Source organism: Pelmatolapia mariae, linkage group LG16_19 (genome assembly GCF_036321145.2).
Source record: "Pelmatolapia mariae isolate MD_Pm_ZW linkage group LG16_19, Pm_UMD_F_2, whole genome shotgun sequence".
Lineage (NCBI taxonomy): Eukaryota > Metazoa > Chordata > Actinopteri > Cichliformes > Cichlidae > Pelmatolapia > Pelmatolapia mariae.
Window position 1 is genome coordinate 19,406,520 of NC_086241.1, and position 20,657 is coordinate 19,427,176.

At 37.8% G+C, this 20,657-nt stretch overlaps 1 protein-coding gene across 3 annotated transcripts in view; it reads right to left on the bottom strand.

The window, feature by feature from the left end:
• The window catches only part of LOC134646151 (poliovirus receptor-like), a 43,424-nt gene that overhangs the window by 10,217 nt on the left and 12,550 nt on the right, over nt 1–20,657 (bottom strand). For 2 of the 3 annotated variants that reach the window (XM_063499888.1, XM_063499886.1), the window contains exons 4-6: nt 13,954–14,047; nt 11,163–11,317; nt 8,093–8,189 (exon numbers count right to left, since the gene is read on the bottom strand). In XM_063499888.1, coding sequence (XP_063355958.1) covers nt 8,093–8,189; nt 11,163–11,317; nt 13,954–14,047 — 346 coding nt within the window. Of the gene's footprint in view, nt 1–3,494; nt 6,947–7,049; nt 7,138–8,092; nt 8,190–11,162; nt 11,318–13,953; nt 14,048–20,657 lie in introns of those variants that run through there. The other variant, XM_063499887.1, reaches the window with a different exon arrangement.

Genomic DNA, 20,657 nt, shown 5'->3' on the forward strand with positions numbered 1-20,657 from the left:
ACGAAAGTGATTTTGTTTATGTGACAGTATGCATTTGTTAAAGTGTATCTAATTTAAAGTTTCGCAGTCAAATATTTTGCAGCCAAAGATTGCACCAAATCAACTGCTTTCCACCAAAAAGTGAGGACTCAAGCAAACCCAGAGCACACAGAGCAGCCAGGCGTCATCTGTAGATGTAAACAACAATTTTGAGCATCAGTTGAGTCAGAGTAGCTGCATTTCCACCTGCAGAAGCTTGATACATACAGATCCAGTAGATTGGAAAGATTAGTACAACGTTACGGCCACTATGTGGAGCCCTCTGTCTATTTTCTATATTAGTTAGACTCTGAGATTGTTGTATCTGACCTTCTCGATGCATGCTCAATCATCCAGGTAAGAAAATCCCCACAAGTTGATTCTGTTCTTCTTGAAGTAGCGGTTTCAGTGGGAGAAATGTTTTGTCACTCATCAAAATATCATCGAGGTGACAGTGAGCACCTGGATGGTCTTTTCCTTTTAGGTGAAAAGGGAAATAAAATCAATGTCCAAAACCAGAGCTTTGGGAGAGCCCTTGATACTGGGGATGCTGAAATAATTGAATATGTAGGTGGGTGTGTCTGTGTTGGGGGCCAGGGTGTACTAGGTTCTGAGGTATACATATATAGTTTATATTATTACGTTTATAAATGTTTTCATGAAGGCCACTGATTTCTAACATCTTCAAAATGTCTGCGAGGACAATTATCAGGGACAGGTTTGTGAATCTATTTTTCATTATGGTTACCATTAATTGGGTTTTTAACAGTATGATACTCGGATTAGGCCAACTCCAACAGTTTTCAGGGTGATGAAACTCTTTAATCTGATGGTCGTCTGCTGCACCCACATTGGAAGTTAACACAAAGTTAACGAAATAAAGTTTTCTTTTCAAATCCCGAACATAGACAGGACGACTCGAGCTACAACCCGAGGAGACTTGTTTATACCCCACAGACAACAGCATTTGGGCAGAACGTCCTTTCTGTCCAGGGTGGCCATCTGTGGAACAGTCTTCCTCAATCCATTAGAGAATGCTCGACATTCAACTTGTTTAAGGTACAGGTTAAAAACTGGTTCTGGACAAATCAAGTGTCTGATCATGTATAAGTTGTATAGTTTTAATGTTTTATTTGGGAATAGAATGGTGTGTATGTGTGAGTTTGGTGATGGAGTTTTTATTATGAATTTATTATGAAATTTTTCTTTATGAATTATTATGTCTATTTTTTTATGTTTTATGGACAACAGATGGAAATTAGCCCTTGGCTATAATCTGGTATGTTTACATTCATGTAATTTTTTTTACAACTTTTTTTACATGTATGTTCATTAACATGCACTGTCCTAAATAAATCCATTTTCAGGAAAAAAAAAAGTATTTATTCATTCATTCACTTTCTTTCTTTCTTTCTAAACCAGACTGTGGATCTGACATGATGTGTTGCTGAAGTTATGACTTCATTTCATACATAGAAATACCTTTCAAAAGAAATGAAAATATACCTGCTATTCAGATGAACTTTGGCCTGTTTTTACAGCTGCTTATCCCACCACATTGTTTGAAGAGTATTCATCATGGAGAGGAAGTGAATCTGTAATCAGGGCCATCTCCATAGTAAATAAAGAATGTAAACAGAATGTAAAACATTAAAATATTACTTGCAGCTACTGAAATGGATGGCTGCTTCATCACACATTTTAGTCCAGATCTGTCTGTAAATTACTAGCTTTAATTTCCAGTGACAATGCAACATTTTGCACTTCTTTACAGCAGGTGGCAATATTGAGCTATGTATCAACGGGTTTTAGTTTCTATTCGATTGGAGAATTTATGTCACACTTAGAGACCAAAGCTGGAAACCTGATTTTAGAGGATTTTAAACTTCCTAAAGGCCAGATTATATGTTTAGCATGAGTTACCACGGTGTTTTAGACAGATTAAAAGAAAGACACCATAAACCCTGACCAGTGTTGGGTCAAATGAATTGGTTACTGTAATCACATGACATTTTGTAGTAACGCAGTAATGTAGTAGTAAGTAGTAGTACTTACTGTAATAAGTAGTTACAATAATTACATAATTGTAATTACAATAATTACATTACAGCTACAATTATGTCATTACTTGTATTAAAAAGGTTCTTCTGTTGCCTGCATGCCAGGCAGATAGAAAGAAAGAAAAGAACAGAAAAAAAGTCCATATCTGTCAGAAAAAAAGCTCAGTTTTTACTCAGCTTCCTTGTGTATGGTTTGTATAATAATCACGTTTTATATCCATGCAGCCTGGACAATCAGATTGGGTGCATGTTATTTAAAGCATAAATAGTATACATGGTTATAAGAATATAATGACAAAATAACTAATAACAAACAGTTTTTACAGAATGTTACATAAACTAATTCAAATCAATTCATTCACACAATTCAGAGCAATTGTTTGTCCTGGCAATCTGGATAAAAATGTAACATTCTCTGCATACGTTAAATATTTGTTTCAATTATTATTCAGTTTATTCAACATTTTTTTAAACACCAAGCGTATTACAAAGCAGTTCCTGCCAGCATTAAGACAGAAGACAATCTTAAACCTCCAGGCAGTAGACAAACTCACCTGCATATTGAACAACTGATTAGGTAACCTGAGTATTAACTAATACTAATATAATTCTCAGTAACCTGAGAACAGTCTGTGTATCTTTTCTGCTGTGGATGTACACTAAGTAATTACATTCGCTTTGTTTTTCCCTTGAGAATGGAAAGGGAATCTACACATTATTACATAGCAGCATTAATCTGCATTTCCTAAGTCATTTACTTTATCTCGCTGTGTTGTGTGTGTGTGTGTGTGTGTGTGGCGGATCAGCTCTCAGGCACACATTTTCAGTCAGTTTCTGATTTCTGTATAGGCACCAGTATAGGCTATTTGGTATTGAAAAATAATAATACTTAATGGTCATAAATAGTTTTCCGCTTTAACACAGTGGTTCTCAAACTTTCTGACATGCCAAATGTACAAATGAAAAAATAAATAATTAAGAAAAATGTTTTGTGCCCACACCAAGGAGTTTGTAATTAGTTAAGTAATTAAACAGTCATTAACAAATCAAAAAAGTACAAGATAAATTTTAGTTAAAAGTTGACATTAAGAGCAACAGGCTCTTGTTTTTTAATGGCCTTTACAAAAACAACAAAAAACAATTAAAAACTTTTTTTCCCATGATGCTTCACCAGCTGGGCCATGTTCCACAGCTTGAGAACCACTGTTATCATGTGCAGTGGATGGATATACGTTAAAAATTAAAACATTTTTACTGATCTTACTTTCTCAAAAGGTTTAAAAAACAGAAAGTGTCATGTCTTCATTGTTAGGTTTAAAGAAAAGAATAAAAACTTGATAAATAATATAAAGTGTAGAGTTAAAATACACACGCAAGCGTTGCTAACAAGTATTTTATTTTAAAATTGATGTAACTGAATTTACCATACTGAGGTATGCAGGTAAAAGGCGAAAAATATCTTTATATCCATTATTAAATCTAAACACAGATTCAGCAACAAGATCCAGACAAAATGAGTCAGCAGTTTATATCCTAAAATAAAAATAAAACAACATGCTGCTGTGGCCCCTTTGTGGTACTGAAGGTAGGTAACATGTAATAATACGTACAGTATGCCCTCCAACCAGCCACCATCCAATTCAGAGTCATTTACATTAAATGTAAGAAAACACCTTAAGTTTTCCTGAACTGCAAACAGCAAATCAACAGATCTGTGAAAACATGAAATTATAATGTGACCTTTGACACTGCACATTTCATAAATTCTGTTTTTGCTGACTTTGCTTTCTGTCTTAAGTTTGTATACTCGTAGTTCACAAATGAATTCAACACAAAACAGATGATCAGAGGGTTTCACTGACATGACTTTAGAAGCTTGTTTATAAACAGCTGTTAAATATGCTAATTAACCTTTTACAAAAGTGAAGCAGCCAAAGCAAAAACTTAAGGCAGTACCAGAATACATTTTTCTAAAAAGTATAAAAAGAGGTATTGTTTTAATAGCTATTGTTAATAGCTGCAGTGCTGACATGTCTGCTTGTAAATATTGTAAGTAAAGTTTTATACGCAAACATCCACATAAGTACCATCATGACCACTGAGACAATGGAAACTGAATCAACAAGACTAGAACATTTTTTTAAAAAACCCTCAGAATTTAATGATAATAATTTAGAATATGCACTTAACACATGAAAACATGGAAAATCATTAAAAAAAATTTCAACTTGACATTACACTAACAAAATACCCACCTTCTAATCTATCACATAATATTTCAGTCAGTGACCAATATGGTGGGGAAAAAAATCGAACCATAAAACAATGAATGTTTATTAATTAGCAGTAAATTTCATAAATCCATGTATGAAGTGTGACTTTATAGACTGGTCACTGCTCTCTACAGCAGCTGGAGTTATGAATCATTAACAAAGCTTGTTTTGCCTGAGTGGACATTTTAGAAAACCTTTCCATCTCATTATGTATGATAGCCAACATAGTACACTGCTCAAAAAGGAACACTTATTATCACCATATATCACAAACCAGTTTTAGCACCCGATTCACATAACACTAGACCACTATGGCCCCTGCAGCAGGTGATGGGTTCACTGGAGTAACTGGGGTCAGCCAGGACCCATGAATAATAGGTTTTTAATAAAAAGCCCCTTGACTAAGCTTGGCCTTATGAAGGGGCCCTGGTAACCAAGATTCTGTCAAGTAACTTCTCATCATCGAACTCTTTAGAATCACACTTGGTCTGGCCCTTTACCCATGACCAATTTGCCTAGGGAGACCCTACCAGGGACAAACTGTCCCCGACAACAGAGTTCCTGGGATCAGAAGGGCACGCAAACCCCTTCACCGTGATAAGGTGGTGATTCATGAAGGGGGATGTAGGGAATACTTCTTTCCTACACCTGGACAAATCTTTGCTTTTACTTCTGTATCAATTACCCTATGCTTACTTTGGATCTGTGCCTGAATTTAACTGTTTACTTTTGCTTCTCAGTTCCTTTTTTAAATCATTCCTCACACTGCGCATTATGACAGGGAGTGAAGATAAGGAAAACAGAAAGATAACATCAAAGGGCAAACTAATAACAATACGTTGTCAAGGTGTGCTGTGTGCAGCAGGATGTAGGACTCAAATGCTGGACTCAGAGACTGAATGACAAACTAAAGGCAGCAGTTTTATTGCTGGAAACTTGAATATGAATTCAAGGAAACTAAAACTAGAAACTCAAAGCACGAAGCACTAACTAGAAAAACCAGGGAACTAGGAAACAAAACTGCGAACAGAGAACTAGAATGCTACCAGAAACAGAGAGACGAAAACACAGCACGGTGAGGGTACAACACGACACAGAACAAGGAAAACACAGGGCTTAAATACACAGAGGGATAACGAGGGAATGAGACAAAGGAGGAGAGCACAGCTGGGAGTAATCAAACATGACGAGACGAAGGGGAAGCAAAATTGAAAACATTTATATAGGACAGGGACTGTCAAAGTAAAACAGGAAACGTGACAGTTCACAAAGACTGCAGCATCCAATCTAAGTAAATACACCGATTACGATTAATGATTGATGAGAGAAACCAAATTTTCCAGCTTTCCTGGAAAATGAAAGCTGCACTCTCCTGGAAAATGCTACAATGTATTGCTTTTTACAGTTAAATGAAAAGATTTCAGCAGGGTGAAGACCTTTAATTTTCTTAAAATTAATTTTAAAAAACAAACAAAATCCCTATGATTCAACACAGTAACAAAGTCTCATTATAACCTTTTTAAAGATGTTTTTTTTCTCTTTCAAATTTCCTTGTATGTTGCTTTATGTTAGGTTATCCGAGCAAAACATCTGCTTTCGCCCCCATGTACAAACAAGGGTGGGGCTGTATTATTCAAGTATTATATACTATGTGGTAATCTTACTGGTTGGAATTACAAGGTATTCAGACGGTGTGCTTCGCTTGACTGTTTGTGCTGTCTGAACCAAGTGCCTCCACCAGTTCTCCATCTGTTCATTTACCAGCTGACTTGAGAATGTCATGTTGGTCGAGCTTTCAGTGCAGATATACTCCATCTTTTGCTTCCACAGCTGTCAGGGAGATTGCTGTGGTAGACAGTTCAGAACATTTGTTTAAAATGGTATGTAATTTTAGCTGAACGTGCAAAGACCTTCAGTGTATCTGCATATTTTAAAAAGAACATTTAAACTTCTATAATATCCAACGCACACATTCATTTTTTAAGAAGAGCAGATTTAATAAAATGACTTGTTCAAAACTAAAACTACTAATATATCTACCATAACTGCATAACAAAGATTTTTACATTAAATAAAGTCATTAGTGTTGGAGTCAAATTGTTAAATGTTGCCATTATTGTACTTAAATTTGTAAGTCTTGGTTCAAACTATATGATCAAGGACATTCCTTTGTTTCTGACCCCCTCCCCAGCTTGTTGAATGGTGGGGGAGGCTGTAGTGTTTTATTATAGGCACATCCTAGGTGAAGGTTCTGTTTACTTCTGCTTAGTAAACTTCCTGCCCTTTATGGTCTCACCTGTGTTTGTGTATGGTGAGACCGTTAGAGGGGTTAAGCCATATACAGGGTGAGCCGGAGGTCACACAAAGGCACCCCCAAACACAAAAACACACACACTCACGTGCACATGCATACACACACACACACACACCTAGTGCCTGACATCATATGGGGGTTTTACACTGGGTGTTTGTGAAAACTATGTGTCACAGAAATAAAAGGCTGCAGGGGAAGCTGGTTCTTCGAAGTGGTCTGACACCAAGGGCAGAAGGGCATAATGGTAGGGCAACAGGAATAAGTTTCTAAACCAGCAGGGCCTGTGGAAGCGCAGACCCAACAATTAGCGTCAACATATTTGGAGAGAGAAATTAAACTTTGAGTGAAAAAACTGCATATTTCAACAAATTATCTGTTACTGACCGCCATCTGATGGTGTTCTTGCTGCGCTGCACTGTCACCAGCTGGTTCATTTGTTCGGACACGCCACCAAAAAAGTCTAAACCTATGCCTGGAATTTTTGGGACATTAATTAAAAATCCCTCCAACACCACTGCAATACAGCTGAAATAAAACAATCAAGTGCATGAGTAACCCAATGTTAAAAGAGAGATATCCAAATACGCGAAACAAAGGCCAATGGCAAACGAGGAGCTTGTCCCCAGAAGTGGATCATGTATTGTCTGGAAACACTTTTGATTTTAGAGCGATGCACTAATTTAGGTGCATCACTCGTGACAGTACAATACAACATTTTTTCATGAAAAAAAAAATCACTGAATAATAATCAAATAATCATATTCTCCATATTGATTCAAATTCATAGACATCAACATGTTACGAGACTAAATTCACTGTGTTTTAAAGAGGATATGTACTTCTTAGATTATCCGATTTTTTTATGTTTCCATCCTTTTCCTTTCTACTATTTTGGTACCAGTTTTACTTAGTTTCATCTGTATAAAAACATTGTTCACAAGCTAGTCTTCCTTTTTTTCCCTCTCGCTGAATGAAATCTAGCCTAAAATGTCTATTGTAACACACTAACTAGTGCACTTTTTTGCCCCACAGAAAGTATCAAAACTGCCAGTTAGGCCATTCCTAAGATTTGCACTCTCTCTGATAAGATTGCTTTGATTTTGCAGCATAAGTACGGCCTGACTAACTACCGTCAAGAGCTCATTTGTCCACACTTCCATACTGTTTTCCTCTTTAATTTAAGAAAAAATGAAGAAGCATTCCACACAGCTTTTAAATAAAGTGTCCATTGAAATTCTAACACCTCAAAATAGAGACTGTATATATATAAAAAAAAAACTAAAGTAAAAATAAAAACATTTTTGTTCAACCCCTTCGAATTAAAGAGTCTATACTTCAGTTTGGACAGTAGGTCCACATGCTTTAAAGTCAGGTCTACTAAATATTATTCTACATATTGGATACATGCAAGTTAATGTATGAAGTACCTTTGATCTTCATGTGTATAAAAGTACCATACTGCAGCCCCAACGATGCTCAGGAAAATCAAAACACCAAGTAAGGCCCATGCAACAGAGCACACTCCTGCAGGGACACAAGAATGAAGGATATAATGAGGATTACATTATCGGGCATTTACGTTTTATATTTCATATTTAGATGACTCAGACAATACTTAAACTTATACCACACACAAATCAAACATGTAGCTCATGTAGGTTGAGGGCAGGTTAACAATGATCACTTCTGGTACTGTTGGTCAAAAATGTTCTGGTGAAAACTTTTCTAGTCTTGGGCGAAGATAAAGGAAGAGAAGATGGGAAAGGTGTGTGAGAAAGCTGTCTGATACAGTTGGGGAAAAGCAGAAAGAAATGAACTGTCTCTAATTTTTATGGTAGTTTCATTTTAATGAGACAAAATATCAACCTAAAGTCCAGAACAAAAAGCCAGAATTCTGGTTTCAACGGACTGACACACAGATTACAACCAATCAATTAATCACAGATGCTTCTGACCTGAACTGAAGAAACCACAGAATTAGTTCCTTCTTTTCTAACTCTGCACCATGGGAAAGACCAAAGAGCTATCAAAGGACATCATGGACAAGAATGTAGATCTGCTGTAATGGATTACAAGACCCTCAGCAAGTAGCTCAGTGAGAAGGTGACAACTGCTGGTGTGAATATTTGGAATAGGAAGAAATATAAAATGACCATCAATTGCCCTCAGCCTGGAGCATGACAGTGACCCAAGGCCACATAGTAGGTCACAAAGGAGTCTCTAAAGAACAGCGGTTTCTCGACCAAGTACTAAGTGATATTTTGCTTGGGGAAAAACAAAACATACAAATCAATTTATAACTTATGTGTTTTTTCTGGGGTTTTTTGATTGATATTCTGACAACACTTCAATGAAGCTAAATGAAACCATTGGAGCCTGTTCATTTCTTTGTAACTGAGAAAAATGACCAATTCACCAGGGGATCAAATAATTTTTCCTCTACTGTACCTGCGGAGGTACAGATATGTCTAGGAGAGCGGACAGTAAACATGTTGACCAGAATGTATAACAGAGAGTGTTGGAGAGTGGGATGATGTCTGAGGAATATGAGGCTATAACATGAAGATTTGAGAGAGAGCTGCTGAACCTCGGGTAAGACGAGAGGTGAGCAGCAGTATGGCTTCATGCCAAGAAAGAGCACTAAAGATGTTTTCTCTCAGAGTGTTGATGGAGAAGTACAGAAAAGGCCAGCAGGAGTTTCATTGGGTCTTTATGGAGTAGAGGTGGTGAAGGTACATGAGTGTAAATACCTAATATCAGCCATCAAAAGCAACAGACAATGCACAAAAGAAGTGAAGAAGAGAGTGCAGGCAGTGTGGAGTGGGTGGATATACATATTGGGGTGATTTGTGACCCCAATATAGCAGCAATGGTGAAAGCTATGATACTGCTATATGGTTTGCAAATGGTGGCATTGCAAAAAAAGACAGGATGTTAAGTTGAAGATGCTCAGATTTTCATCAGGAATGGCTGGGATGGACATGATTAGAAATGAGTAAATCAGAGGGGAAGCTACGTTTGGAGACAAAATTAGAGAGACTGAGACAGTTTGGACGTGTGCAGAGGAGGGAGAGTGCATATTTTAGATGATGAATATTTAGTTCCCGGGCAGAAGGAAAAGAGAAAGTGAAAGAGGAACACTGATGTTTAATGAATGTAATAAAAGAGGACATGGAGGTTGGCATGAAAGAGGAGGATGCTAGAGCATGAGGCAAATAGTTTGATCCCTAAACGGTCTGAAAAAAGAAGCAAAGATTTTTGAGCCAATCCTCATTTTTTCATAGTTTAGTCTTAAGGAGCCAGACTTTCTTTCTTTAAAGTATTTTTTCATAGCTTCTCTAAGGAGAACAGCCGAAAAAAGACTACATGCACCCACGGCACATTCAGAATCTCTCAGACTGACACAATCTAAGGCATAAGACCATGAACAGAATATATCATAATTTAAGACATGCTTTAGGTTTTAAATTGTAGAACTGACTTGAGTAATATGTACTGCACTGGGTGGGCATTAGTCATCCATTAACTTGTCTGTTTTATGCTGGCTCTAAGTTTAGGCAATCATTTCCTTAAGCTATTTGCTTACAAACGATTCTTAACCTCTTATTTATATGTGGGTGGAGTGCCTACAGAAGACCATCATTTGTCTGTCATAGTAGATGTTCAAGTTTCTATTTATTTCCTTTGAAAGAAGTCCACAGAAAATGAAACAGAACAACATAAGAATTAGGGCAGGGCAATATGGCCAAAAATATTTATCACAATATATATTTGAAAATTTGTGATAACGATATAACTGACGATATAATTTATGTGAGACAAAATACTTTACAACTCCAAACCTTTATTAGTGCAAAAAAAACCCCATCAATGTATTTTCACTTAAACAAGCAGCTGTTTTTATGTGCATTAAAGTTATACAAAAATTTAACAGTGCAATTGCAAATTCCTTGCTGACAGTTTAACCAAAAGGCATTTCCAGTGGAAATGGGCCGACATATCCTCAGCATAACCATGTATATCCACAAAACTTAAAAAGAGGTTATACACACACAATACGGTAATATTATGTTGAAGCACAGTACGTTTTACTCTGCGAGGCTCCTGATTATGGTAGCCACAATGCTCCGACAATCCATCAAGCGGTGCTGCTTCATAACTTACCAAAGTCGTATTAAAACTAGTGCTGTCAGTGTTAATCTTGTTAAAATGACATTAACGATCCGCTTTCGCCCTTCTCATTCTCCCTCGCCGCCACGCTTTTTCCGCCATGTGTGTATGAAAACAAAGGCACTGCCTTTGCTTTACCCATATTCTATCGCGATATTTCATTTTCTTATCGTTGCCTAACATTATACCGGTATTACCATGAACGGTATGATATGGCCCAGCCCTAATCAGAATGATGCAACATCCACAAAAGCTAAAATCCAAAAATCAGAAACCAGTTCAAAAAGATTTGGACAAACTGCACAGCTAAGTCCAAGTTGACCTCACCTGATGCCACATGCACATAGAGATGACCACGTTTACTTCCATATGTGTTAGATGCTTCACACTGATAAAGGCCATTTAGAGCAGAAGTCAGGCTCAGCAGTTGTAGCTTTGCACCGTCTACTTTGACAGAAGACTCCAGCAAAGACTGGCCAGATCTGGAAAAACATGAACGAGACCTGAACGTGAAATGTGTATTAAATGTACAGAGACTGCAGAAAAATGTGAGTTGTGCTAAAAGCTAAACATCTACGTTAATGGTGGCAGTTTTATAAATTATGGTCTACATTGAGTGGATGGATCTATGCAGGTCAGACTTTTGAAAGTAACCTTCATGTCTCTTTAAAACTAAAATGAGTTCACTTCAGCTTGTACAGCTAGTTTTGACCTCCTAGGACCTGGCGTCCACATACAGGTCCTTCTCAAAAAATTAGCATATTGTGATAAAGTTCATTATTTCCTGTAATGTACTGATAAACATTAGACTTTCATATATTTTAGATTCATTACACACAACTGAAGTAGTTCAAGCCTTTCATTGTTTTAATATTGATGATTTTGGCATACATAACTCATGAAAACCCAAAATTCCTATCTCAAAAAATTAGCATATCATGAAAAGGTTCTCTAAACGAGCTATTAACCTAACCATCTGAATCAACGAATTAACTCTAAACACCTGCAAAAGATTCCTGAGGCTTTTAAAAACTCCCAGCCTGGTTCATTACTCAAAACCGCAATCATGGGTAAGACTGCCGACCTGACTGCTGTCCAGAAGGCCATCATTGACACCCTCAAGCAAGAGGGTAAGACACAGAAAGAAATTTCTGAACGAATAGGCTGTTCCCAGAGTGCTGTATCAAGGCACCTCAGTGGGAAGTCTGTGGGAAGGAAAAAGTGTGGCAGAAAACGCTGCACAACGAAAAGAGGTGACCGGACCCTGAGGAAGATTGTGGAGAAGAACCGATTCCAGACCTTGGGGGACCTGCGGAAGAAGTGGACTGAGTCTGGAGTAGAAACATCCAGAGCCACCGTGTACAGGCGTGTGCAGGAAATGGGCTACAGGTGCCGCTTTCCCCAGGTCAAGCCACTTTTGAACCAGAAACAGCGGCAGAAGCGCCTGACCTGGGCTACAGAGAAGCAGCACTGGACTGTTGCTCAGTGGTCCAAAGTACGTTTTTCTTATGAAAGCAACTTTTGCATGTCATTCGGAAATCAAGGTGCCAGAGTCTGGAGGAAGACTGGGGAGAGGGAAATGCCAAAATGCCTGAAGTCCAGTGTCAAGTACCCACAGTCAGTGATGGTCTGGGGTGCCATGTCAGCTGCCGGTGTTGGTCCACTGTGTTTTATCAAGCGCAGGGTCAATGCAGCTAGCTATCAGGAGATTTTGGAGCACTTCATGCTTCCATCTGCTGAAAAGCTTTATGGAGATGAAGATTTCATTTTTCAGCATGACCTGGCACCTGCTCACAGTGCCAAAACCACTGGTAAATGGTTTACTGACCATGGTATTACTGTGCTCAATTGGCCTGCCAACTCTCCTGACCTGAACCCCATAGAGAATCTGTGGGATATTGTGAAGAGAAAGTTGAGAGACGCAAGACCCAACACTCTGGATGAGCTTAAGGCCGCTATCGAAGCATCCTGGGCCTCCATAACACCTCAGCAGTGCCACAGGCTGATTGCCTCCATGCCACGCCGCATTGAAGCAGTCATTTCTGCAAAAGGATTACCGACCAAGTGTTGAGTGCATAACTGAACATAATTATTTGAAGGTTGACTTTTTTTGTATTAAAAACACTTTTCTTTTATTGGTCAGATGAAATATGCTAATTTTTTGAGATAGGAATTTTGGGTTTTCATGAGTTATGTATGCCAAAATCATAAATATTAAAACAATGAAAGGCTTGAACTACTTCAGTTGTGTGTAATGAATCTAAAATATATGAAAGTCTAATGTTTATCAGTACATTACAGGAAATAATGAACTTTATCACAATATGCTAATTTTTTGAGAAGGACCTGTATGTGGACATCACATTTTGGGTTATTTAGACCAAAATACTAAATTTTGCTCTACAAGGGCCTGATATCCACTTACGAGGACATTATACTGCAACTGTTCTATCGAAATTTTAAATGAATATCCTCATATGTAGCTCTCTAGTTTCTTAGAAACAAAAATTAGGTAAAAGAAAATCTGGTAATTCTTTCTTTTTACATTCATCAGGTCCCAATATGCCCAAATATCAAAGAGAAATTAAAAATGCATGCCGTGGAAGAGTTCGGGTCTTAGGAGGTTAAACCACAGGCCTGCTTGAAAATAGCAAAACCAGTGGAACTATGAGGATATGGTGTGCTCACAGCTAACTGTCTTGTTTGGCGAACAAATTGATCGACTTGTACACAGAACTTCAGATAACGTCTTTACTGACATGTGCTTGGTGATAACACTCTTTCCTGGGGGGTGGCTGTAGCTCAGTAGGTAGAGAAGGTCATCTACTGAATGGAAGGTTGGTGGTTTGGTCCCTGGTTCCCCAGTCTCAGTGCCAAGCATGCTTGGGGAAGATACTGGCCAGATACTAACAAGTTGCATCCATTGGTGTGTAAATGTTAACTAGTGAGCACTTAAAAAGCATAGGAGAAAGTGCTTATGTGAATGAGTGAGTATAAAGCACTTTGAGTGCTCCAGGAGAGTAGACAAGCACTATATAAGACTCGGTGCCTTTATTATTACCACTCCCGTGAAATGAAATGAATATTTCAACTGAAACCAATATTCAAACTACTTTACCTGCTCCAGATAAAGTTTGCATTTGGTTTGGCTTCTGTCACACACTCGAACGAGTCCTCTGAAATCACTCTAATGTTCACTTCTGTGGGAGAAACTGCAAAAAAAAAGAAGAAAGAAAGGGTGACCTGTGTTAATATGTAAAAAACAAACAAACAAAGAAATGCATTTTGGGTACTTTTCATGTAGTTTCAAGGAGAGATCCTTTCATACACATTCACGCATGTCGTTGGCCAATTTAAAAAGCATGGCCTTTATGGGGATTTCAACCAGAAATAGAACACCACAGATGAACCGTGTCATTTAAAAAAAGAGCCCACAATACTGGAAGAGCATGCTTTAACTTTGAAAACAGCTTCAAGTATTTTTGCTTCACTGGATAGATCCGAAACAAATGAAGTCGTTGTCAAGCTTTAGAAATAGGTTTAAGCTAGTCTGTGCACCATGGTGTTGTGTCACTTGCCTTTAGCTGCTGACAGTAATTTTTTTCAACCTGAACATCTGCACTCTTACCGAGAGCAAATATATAGTGCAAACCCATATTTCACATGAGCAATGTAGATAGTGCATTGCACAACTGCTAGTAAGTTAAAAAAAACACAGTTGGACTTTGATTAAAGACAGTTTTAGTTCTACTTTTCCCCTACCAAAGCCTTGCTGGTACACGCACTGATGCAAAACTTTACTGAGTTTGCTGCATTTCAGTTGAACTGGGTGGTTCTGTCTCAGGACCAGTGTTGGGTAAGTTACTTTAAATTAGTAACTTAGTTACATTACTAGTTACTTCTATCAAAAGTAACTCAGTTACTTCAAGTTACTCGTTACTAGGGAAAGTAACTTTGCTTTTACTCAGAATTCTCTTGTTAATGTGTTGCTTCTGTAACTGGATACCCAGCAAGATTGCCAGTCTTCTAGCTTGCTTACTTGCCACAAGTGCACTGTGCCACCTACCAATAGAGAGGAAAAAATAATCTGTATATTTCCACGAGAGAAATCCCATGCCTGGACCGTCGTTGATCGCCGACATGATTCTAGCCTACGTCACAGCGTCATGTGCGCTTTTTACATCCAACACAAAAACTGCAGTCGTGGTGCTTTCGATTGTACTCAGAACTCGGAAATTCTGCCTTCTGAATAGGAAGATGTAGGTAACACCAGACTGCAGATGAGCTGCATACAGGGCTGGACTGGGACAAAAAATTGGCCCGGGCGTTTTGACTGACCGGCCCACCATTATAGGAAAAATCATAAAGCCTTTGAATGAAAACAAACGCCGTTGTGACAGTGATGTACACTGTTTTGATGGTATATATGTATCAATCTATCAATCGTTTGTTGTAAGATTCAGATAATTTTTTTTTTAATGGTAGATATTTTAAATGAGAATAAGAAAGAAATGTACTTCTTTGTGCCCCCCTCTCCCTGCTAATGCCCTACCTGGCCCCCCTGGCAACACTTTGCTAGACCCGCCCCTGCACAGTTACCAGCTGCCAGCTACTTAGAAAAGGATCCTGGTGTTATTTGTCTCTCAGAAACAGTTCATAACTTCCCTTCAACTCATTCATGTCACCTAAAAGGTAAACCTGTTTCTCCATCACCTGTTCAGCTCTGATGATTCAGTAAGGACATCTCCTGGTTTCATCTTCATGTTTCCCTCTCACCAGATAACCAAACCGATATCATGACCAGCAGCTTTTACAGCTGTGGCTCCAGCAAATATCAACTGATACTAGAAAGTAATATTAAATAAATTCTAACAACAGCTGATCAAGCTTAAACGTGCTGCTGTTTAACGCGACATCCGCTGGTTTCTTCTTTCTGGCGCATAGTGGGCGATAAACAAACAAAAGAGAAAAGGCGATCAGCTGATCATTGATCAGTTTCATGACTGAAGTAGAAACGGGAGAGGGAGGGGAGAGGATGAGAGAAGAAGAGGCAGCTCTGCAGCAAAGAAACGGAATAACTCCAGCTTTGTGTCTTTTTTTACTTGTGTCAAGCCAGCCTCCAATTCGAGACTTGCAGTCAAGCCAGCCTCCAGTTTGTTTTCTGTTCCCTGTGTATTCAAAGTATTACGGGAATGGATGTGGAAACCGGATTTCAAAATAAAAGCCAACTTCGAGTGAATTAACAGATATGTTAAGAACATAATAACATATAATTTAGGTTTGTTTACAAACTTTAATGTTAGATCTACATGACACAACATTGTACCCTAATAGCGCCCTGTCAATATCAAGGCCATCTTATTTTGGATTTCAAAGTAAAAGCCCTGTGACTTTTCATTTTTGAACTACTCTTTCAATGACTTCAGAATGCTCTTAAAAGCAAAAGTCATATTTCCAAAGACTAGTTGCATTTTGTATCAACACTATCCAACCACAGAAATTTGAAATTGCCCATATTTGACTTACTCTTCTAACGATTTCAAAATGCTCTAAAAAGAAGAATTCTTGTTTCCACAGGGTAATTTCACTCTGTATTTACAGTATAAAGCACCACAGTGATACCATGTCAATATCAAGTCAGTCTGATTTTACTTTCCAAAGTAATGGCCCATTGAAATTGCCCATATATGACTTACTTTTGTAACAATTTCGAAATGCTCTAAATAGAAAAAATCCTGTTTCCACAGGATGATTTCACTTTAGATCAACAGTATACAACCTCACGATGTTACCATATCAATTTCAAGTCATTCTGATTTTACCTTCCAAACTAATGGCCTGTTGAAATTGCCCATAATTTACCTAACTTTCAGTGGTTTCAGAATGCTCTAAAAATGAAAATTGCTGTTTCCACAGGGTAATTCCACTTCAGATCAAAAGTATCCGACCATACAGTGATACCATATCAATATCAAGTCAGCCTGATTTTGCTTTCCAAAATAAAAGCCTTTTCAAATTCACCATATATGACCTACTCTTTTAACGATTTCAAAATGCTCTAAAAATGAAAAATGTTGTTTCCACAGGATAATTCCACTTTCGATCAATAGTATCCAACCCCACAGTGATACCATATCAATATCAAATCAGTCTGATTTTGCCTTCCAGAATAAAAGCCTTTTCAAATTGCCAAGATACGACCTACTCTTTTAAAGATTTCAGAATGCTCTAAAATGGGAAATTGCTGTTTCCACGGGATAATTTCACTTTAGATCACCAATATCCAACCTCACGATGTTGCCAAGTCAATTTCAAGGCATTCTGATTTTGCCTTCCAAAATAAAAGCCTTTTCAAAATGCCAATATAGGACCTACTCTTTTAACGAATTCAAAATGCTCTAAAATGGAAAATTGCTGTTTCCACAGGATAATTTCACCTTAGATCAAAAGTATCCATCCTCGCCATGTTACAATGACAATTTCAAGTCATTCTGATTTTACCTTCCAAATTAATGGCCTGTTGAAAATGCCCATAATTTACCTAACTTTCAGCGATTTCAGAATGCTCTAAAAAGGAAACTTTCTGTTTCCACAGGGTAATTCCACATTAGATCAATAGTATCCAACCTTGCAATGTTACCATATCAATTTTAAGTCATTCTGATTTTGCCTTCCAAAATAATGGCCTGTTGAAAATGCCCATAATTTACCTAACTTTCAGCGATTTCAGAATGCTCTAAAAAGGAAACTTTCTGTTTCCACAGGGTAATTCCACGTTAGATCAATAGTTAATTCCACGTTAGATCAATAGTGTCCAACCTTGCAATGTTACCATATCAATTTCAAGTCATTCTGATTTTGCCTTCCAAAATAATGGCCTGTTGAAAATGCCCATAATTTACCTAACTTTCAGCTATTTCAGAATGCTCTAAAAAGGAACATTTCTGTTTCCACAAGGTAATTCCACTTCAGACCAATAGTATCCAACCTTGCAATGTTACCATATCAATTTCAAGTCATTCTGATTTTGCCTTCCAAAGTAATGGCCTGTTGAAATTGCCCATAATTTACCTAACTTTCAGCGATTTCAGAATGCTCTAAAAAGGAACACTTCTGTTTCCACAAGGTAATTCCACTTTAGATCAATAGTATCCAACCTTGCAATGTTACCATATCAATTTCAAGTCATTCTGATTTTGCCTTCCAAAATAATGGCCTGTTGAAAATGCCCATAATTTACCTAACTTTCAGCGATTTCAGAATGCTCTAAAAAGGAAAATTTCTGTTTCCACAGGGTAATTCCACTTTAGATCAATAGTATCCAACCCGACAGTAAAACCATGTTAATTTCAAGTTGGTCTGATTTTGCCTTTCAAATTAATGGCCCGTCGAATTTGCCCATATGTGATATACTCTTTCAATTATTTCAGAATGTTTTAAAAATGAAAATTGCTGTTTCCACGGGATAATTCCACTTTAGATCGACAGTGTACACTATCACGGGGATATCAAGTCAATTTCAAGTCGCCTTGATTTTGCCTTTCAAAGTAATGGCCCGTTGAAATTTCCCATGTATGACCCACTCTTTCACTGACTTCAGAATCCCATTAAAAGCAAAGTTGCTGTTTCCACAAGATCATTTCACTCTACATTGACATTATACAACCCCATAGTTTTATCACGTCAATATCGTAATTATAATTGTTTATTTGGTACTTTTAATAATTAAACGCGGATGCTGTTAACAGGACAATTACTATTTCCACTAAGTAATTGGAGTTCATGCAAACCATACACAACCTCTACAGTGGTAACATCTCAATCTCAAATCAATCTCGTTTTGCATTTCAGAGTAAAAGCCTTTTGACTTTGTTTATAGGAGCTTGTCTTTCCATAACTTCAGAATGGCATTAAATGGAAAGTTCCAGCTTCCACGAATTAATACCAGTTCATGCCAACACATATCATTGCATATAATCTAACAGTGGAGTCGGGGACCATACTTTTCGGTGACTTCAGAATGCTGTTAAATAGGAAAATCCCTGTTCCTATGGACTAATTTTTCTCTAAATCAATAATATACTCCCTCAAAGTTGTACACTGTGAAAATCAAGTCGTTCTTATTTTGGATTTAAAAATAATTGCCCTGCAAATGTTTTACAAGCTGTTTTGTAATTTCTTTATTTTCTGGGAAAACTGAGGATCAAGGATATTAAAGGGCAAAGGCACTGATATTCAATAACTAATTCAATATCAGTGCCTGGAGCTCAAATGTCAGTAAAAAGGCATGACGGATGCGCAGGAATTAATAAAGATCATTACTGGGATTAAGGGGACAGGCAACCAGTCAGCAGCCTTAATATACAGTATATGAGTTTTAAAAAATTCTCAAAAGGAGTCAGTTTGCAGCTCTCCATTTCCTCTTCCACACCAAGCAATGGCCTCCAAACATCACTAAGCCTTTGATTATTTAATCATGTGTTGATCCTTTTCCTTGACTGTATTTTGTGGCTTTAAACCTGACAAACACCCCCAACTTGATTATGACTTCTGGCCTGGTTATGCTACATACAACTTGAGAAACTAGACCAGGGCAAGGAAGGTTACAGGTTATGGTGGTATCAGCCAGTGTTCTCGGGACTAGCCCAGTAAAATCCACAATCTGTTTCTGAAGCCAGACAAGATGCTTGTGTTATGGAACTTATTTTGTCTGGCTCCTGTATTGATGAAGACAACACCATCACGGTTTAAGAACTATCAGCCAAATGCCATCATGCGAGTTGAAAGTGCCAGGGAGCCAAATTCTCATTTATCTGAGACTGCAATTTAAAACATCTACTGACTCACACCAGGGCCAAGGCAATGTTGTTCTCAGCAAGTATCTGGTTAGACACCATGTTTCGAAGGCCTTTGGTAATTGTGTTATGTTTGAACTTTGAAGCCGAATATTACAGGTCACCATGGCATTATGATTTTAGTTTAGCTAATTGATTTGTGTGATCTAGCGTCATAGATAAATATATAGATAAAAGATATATAGCAATAGCAATGGACTGGAACAAAATCTCTAGTGTTTCCAAAAAATACTGCTTCATGGAAACATGTATAAAATGAAAATGTTGAAAAGGTCCTTAAAAAGAAGTCTAATATTAATTTCTGCAACTGAAGACTTTTATAAATACTGTCAGTTAGCTTCATCCATCCATTCTCTTCCACTTATACTATCCAGGGTCGTGGGGGGTGCTGGAGCATATCCCAGGGAGATGCAGGGTACATATAGCCAGAGGCAAGGTACACCCTGGACAGGTCGCCAGTCTGCTGCAGGGCTAACACACAGAGACAGACAATCATTTGCACTCAAATTCACATTCACACCTATGGGCAGTTTGGATTAATCAATTAACCTATCCCCACAAACTGCATGTCTTTGGACTGTGGGAGGAAAATGAAAACCAACGCAAACACGGGGAGAACATGCAAACTTCACACAGAAAGACCCCGGCCTGATGGTGGAATTGAACTCAGGACCTTCTTGCTGTGAGGCAACAGTGCTAACCAAGCACACGGTAAAGGCAATTTTTTAGCTATTAAATCAGCTCTAGTGCATATGATTACAAAGTTAAAAATTTGAATATAGAGAAAACAGAGCTGGTTCGACAGAAACAACACAACTTTGTCAGGTTGGGGAACAGCATTTCTGGAACATTACTGAGGAGCATGGGGGCTCTAGAGAGATTGTCCTGGCTCCACTTTTTTTATTATATGCAGCAGACTTCAAATATATATCTTTAGTCTTGCCAAATCCAGAAATACTCAGATGAC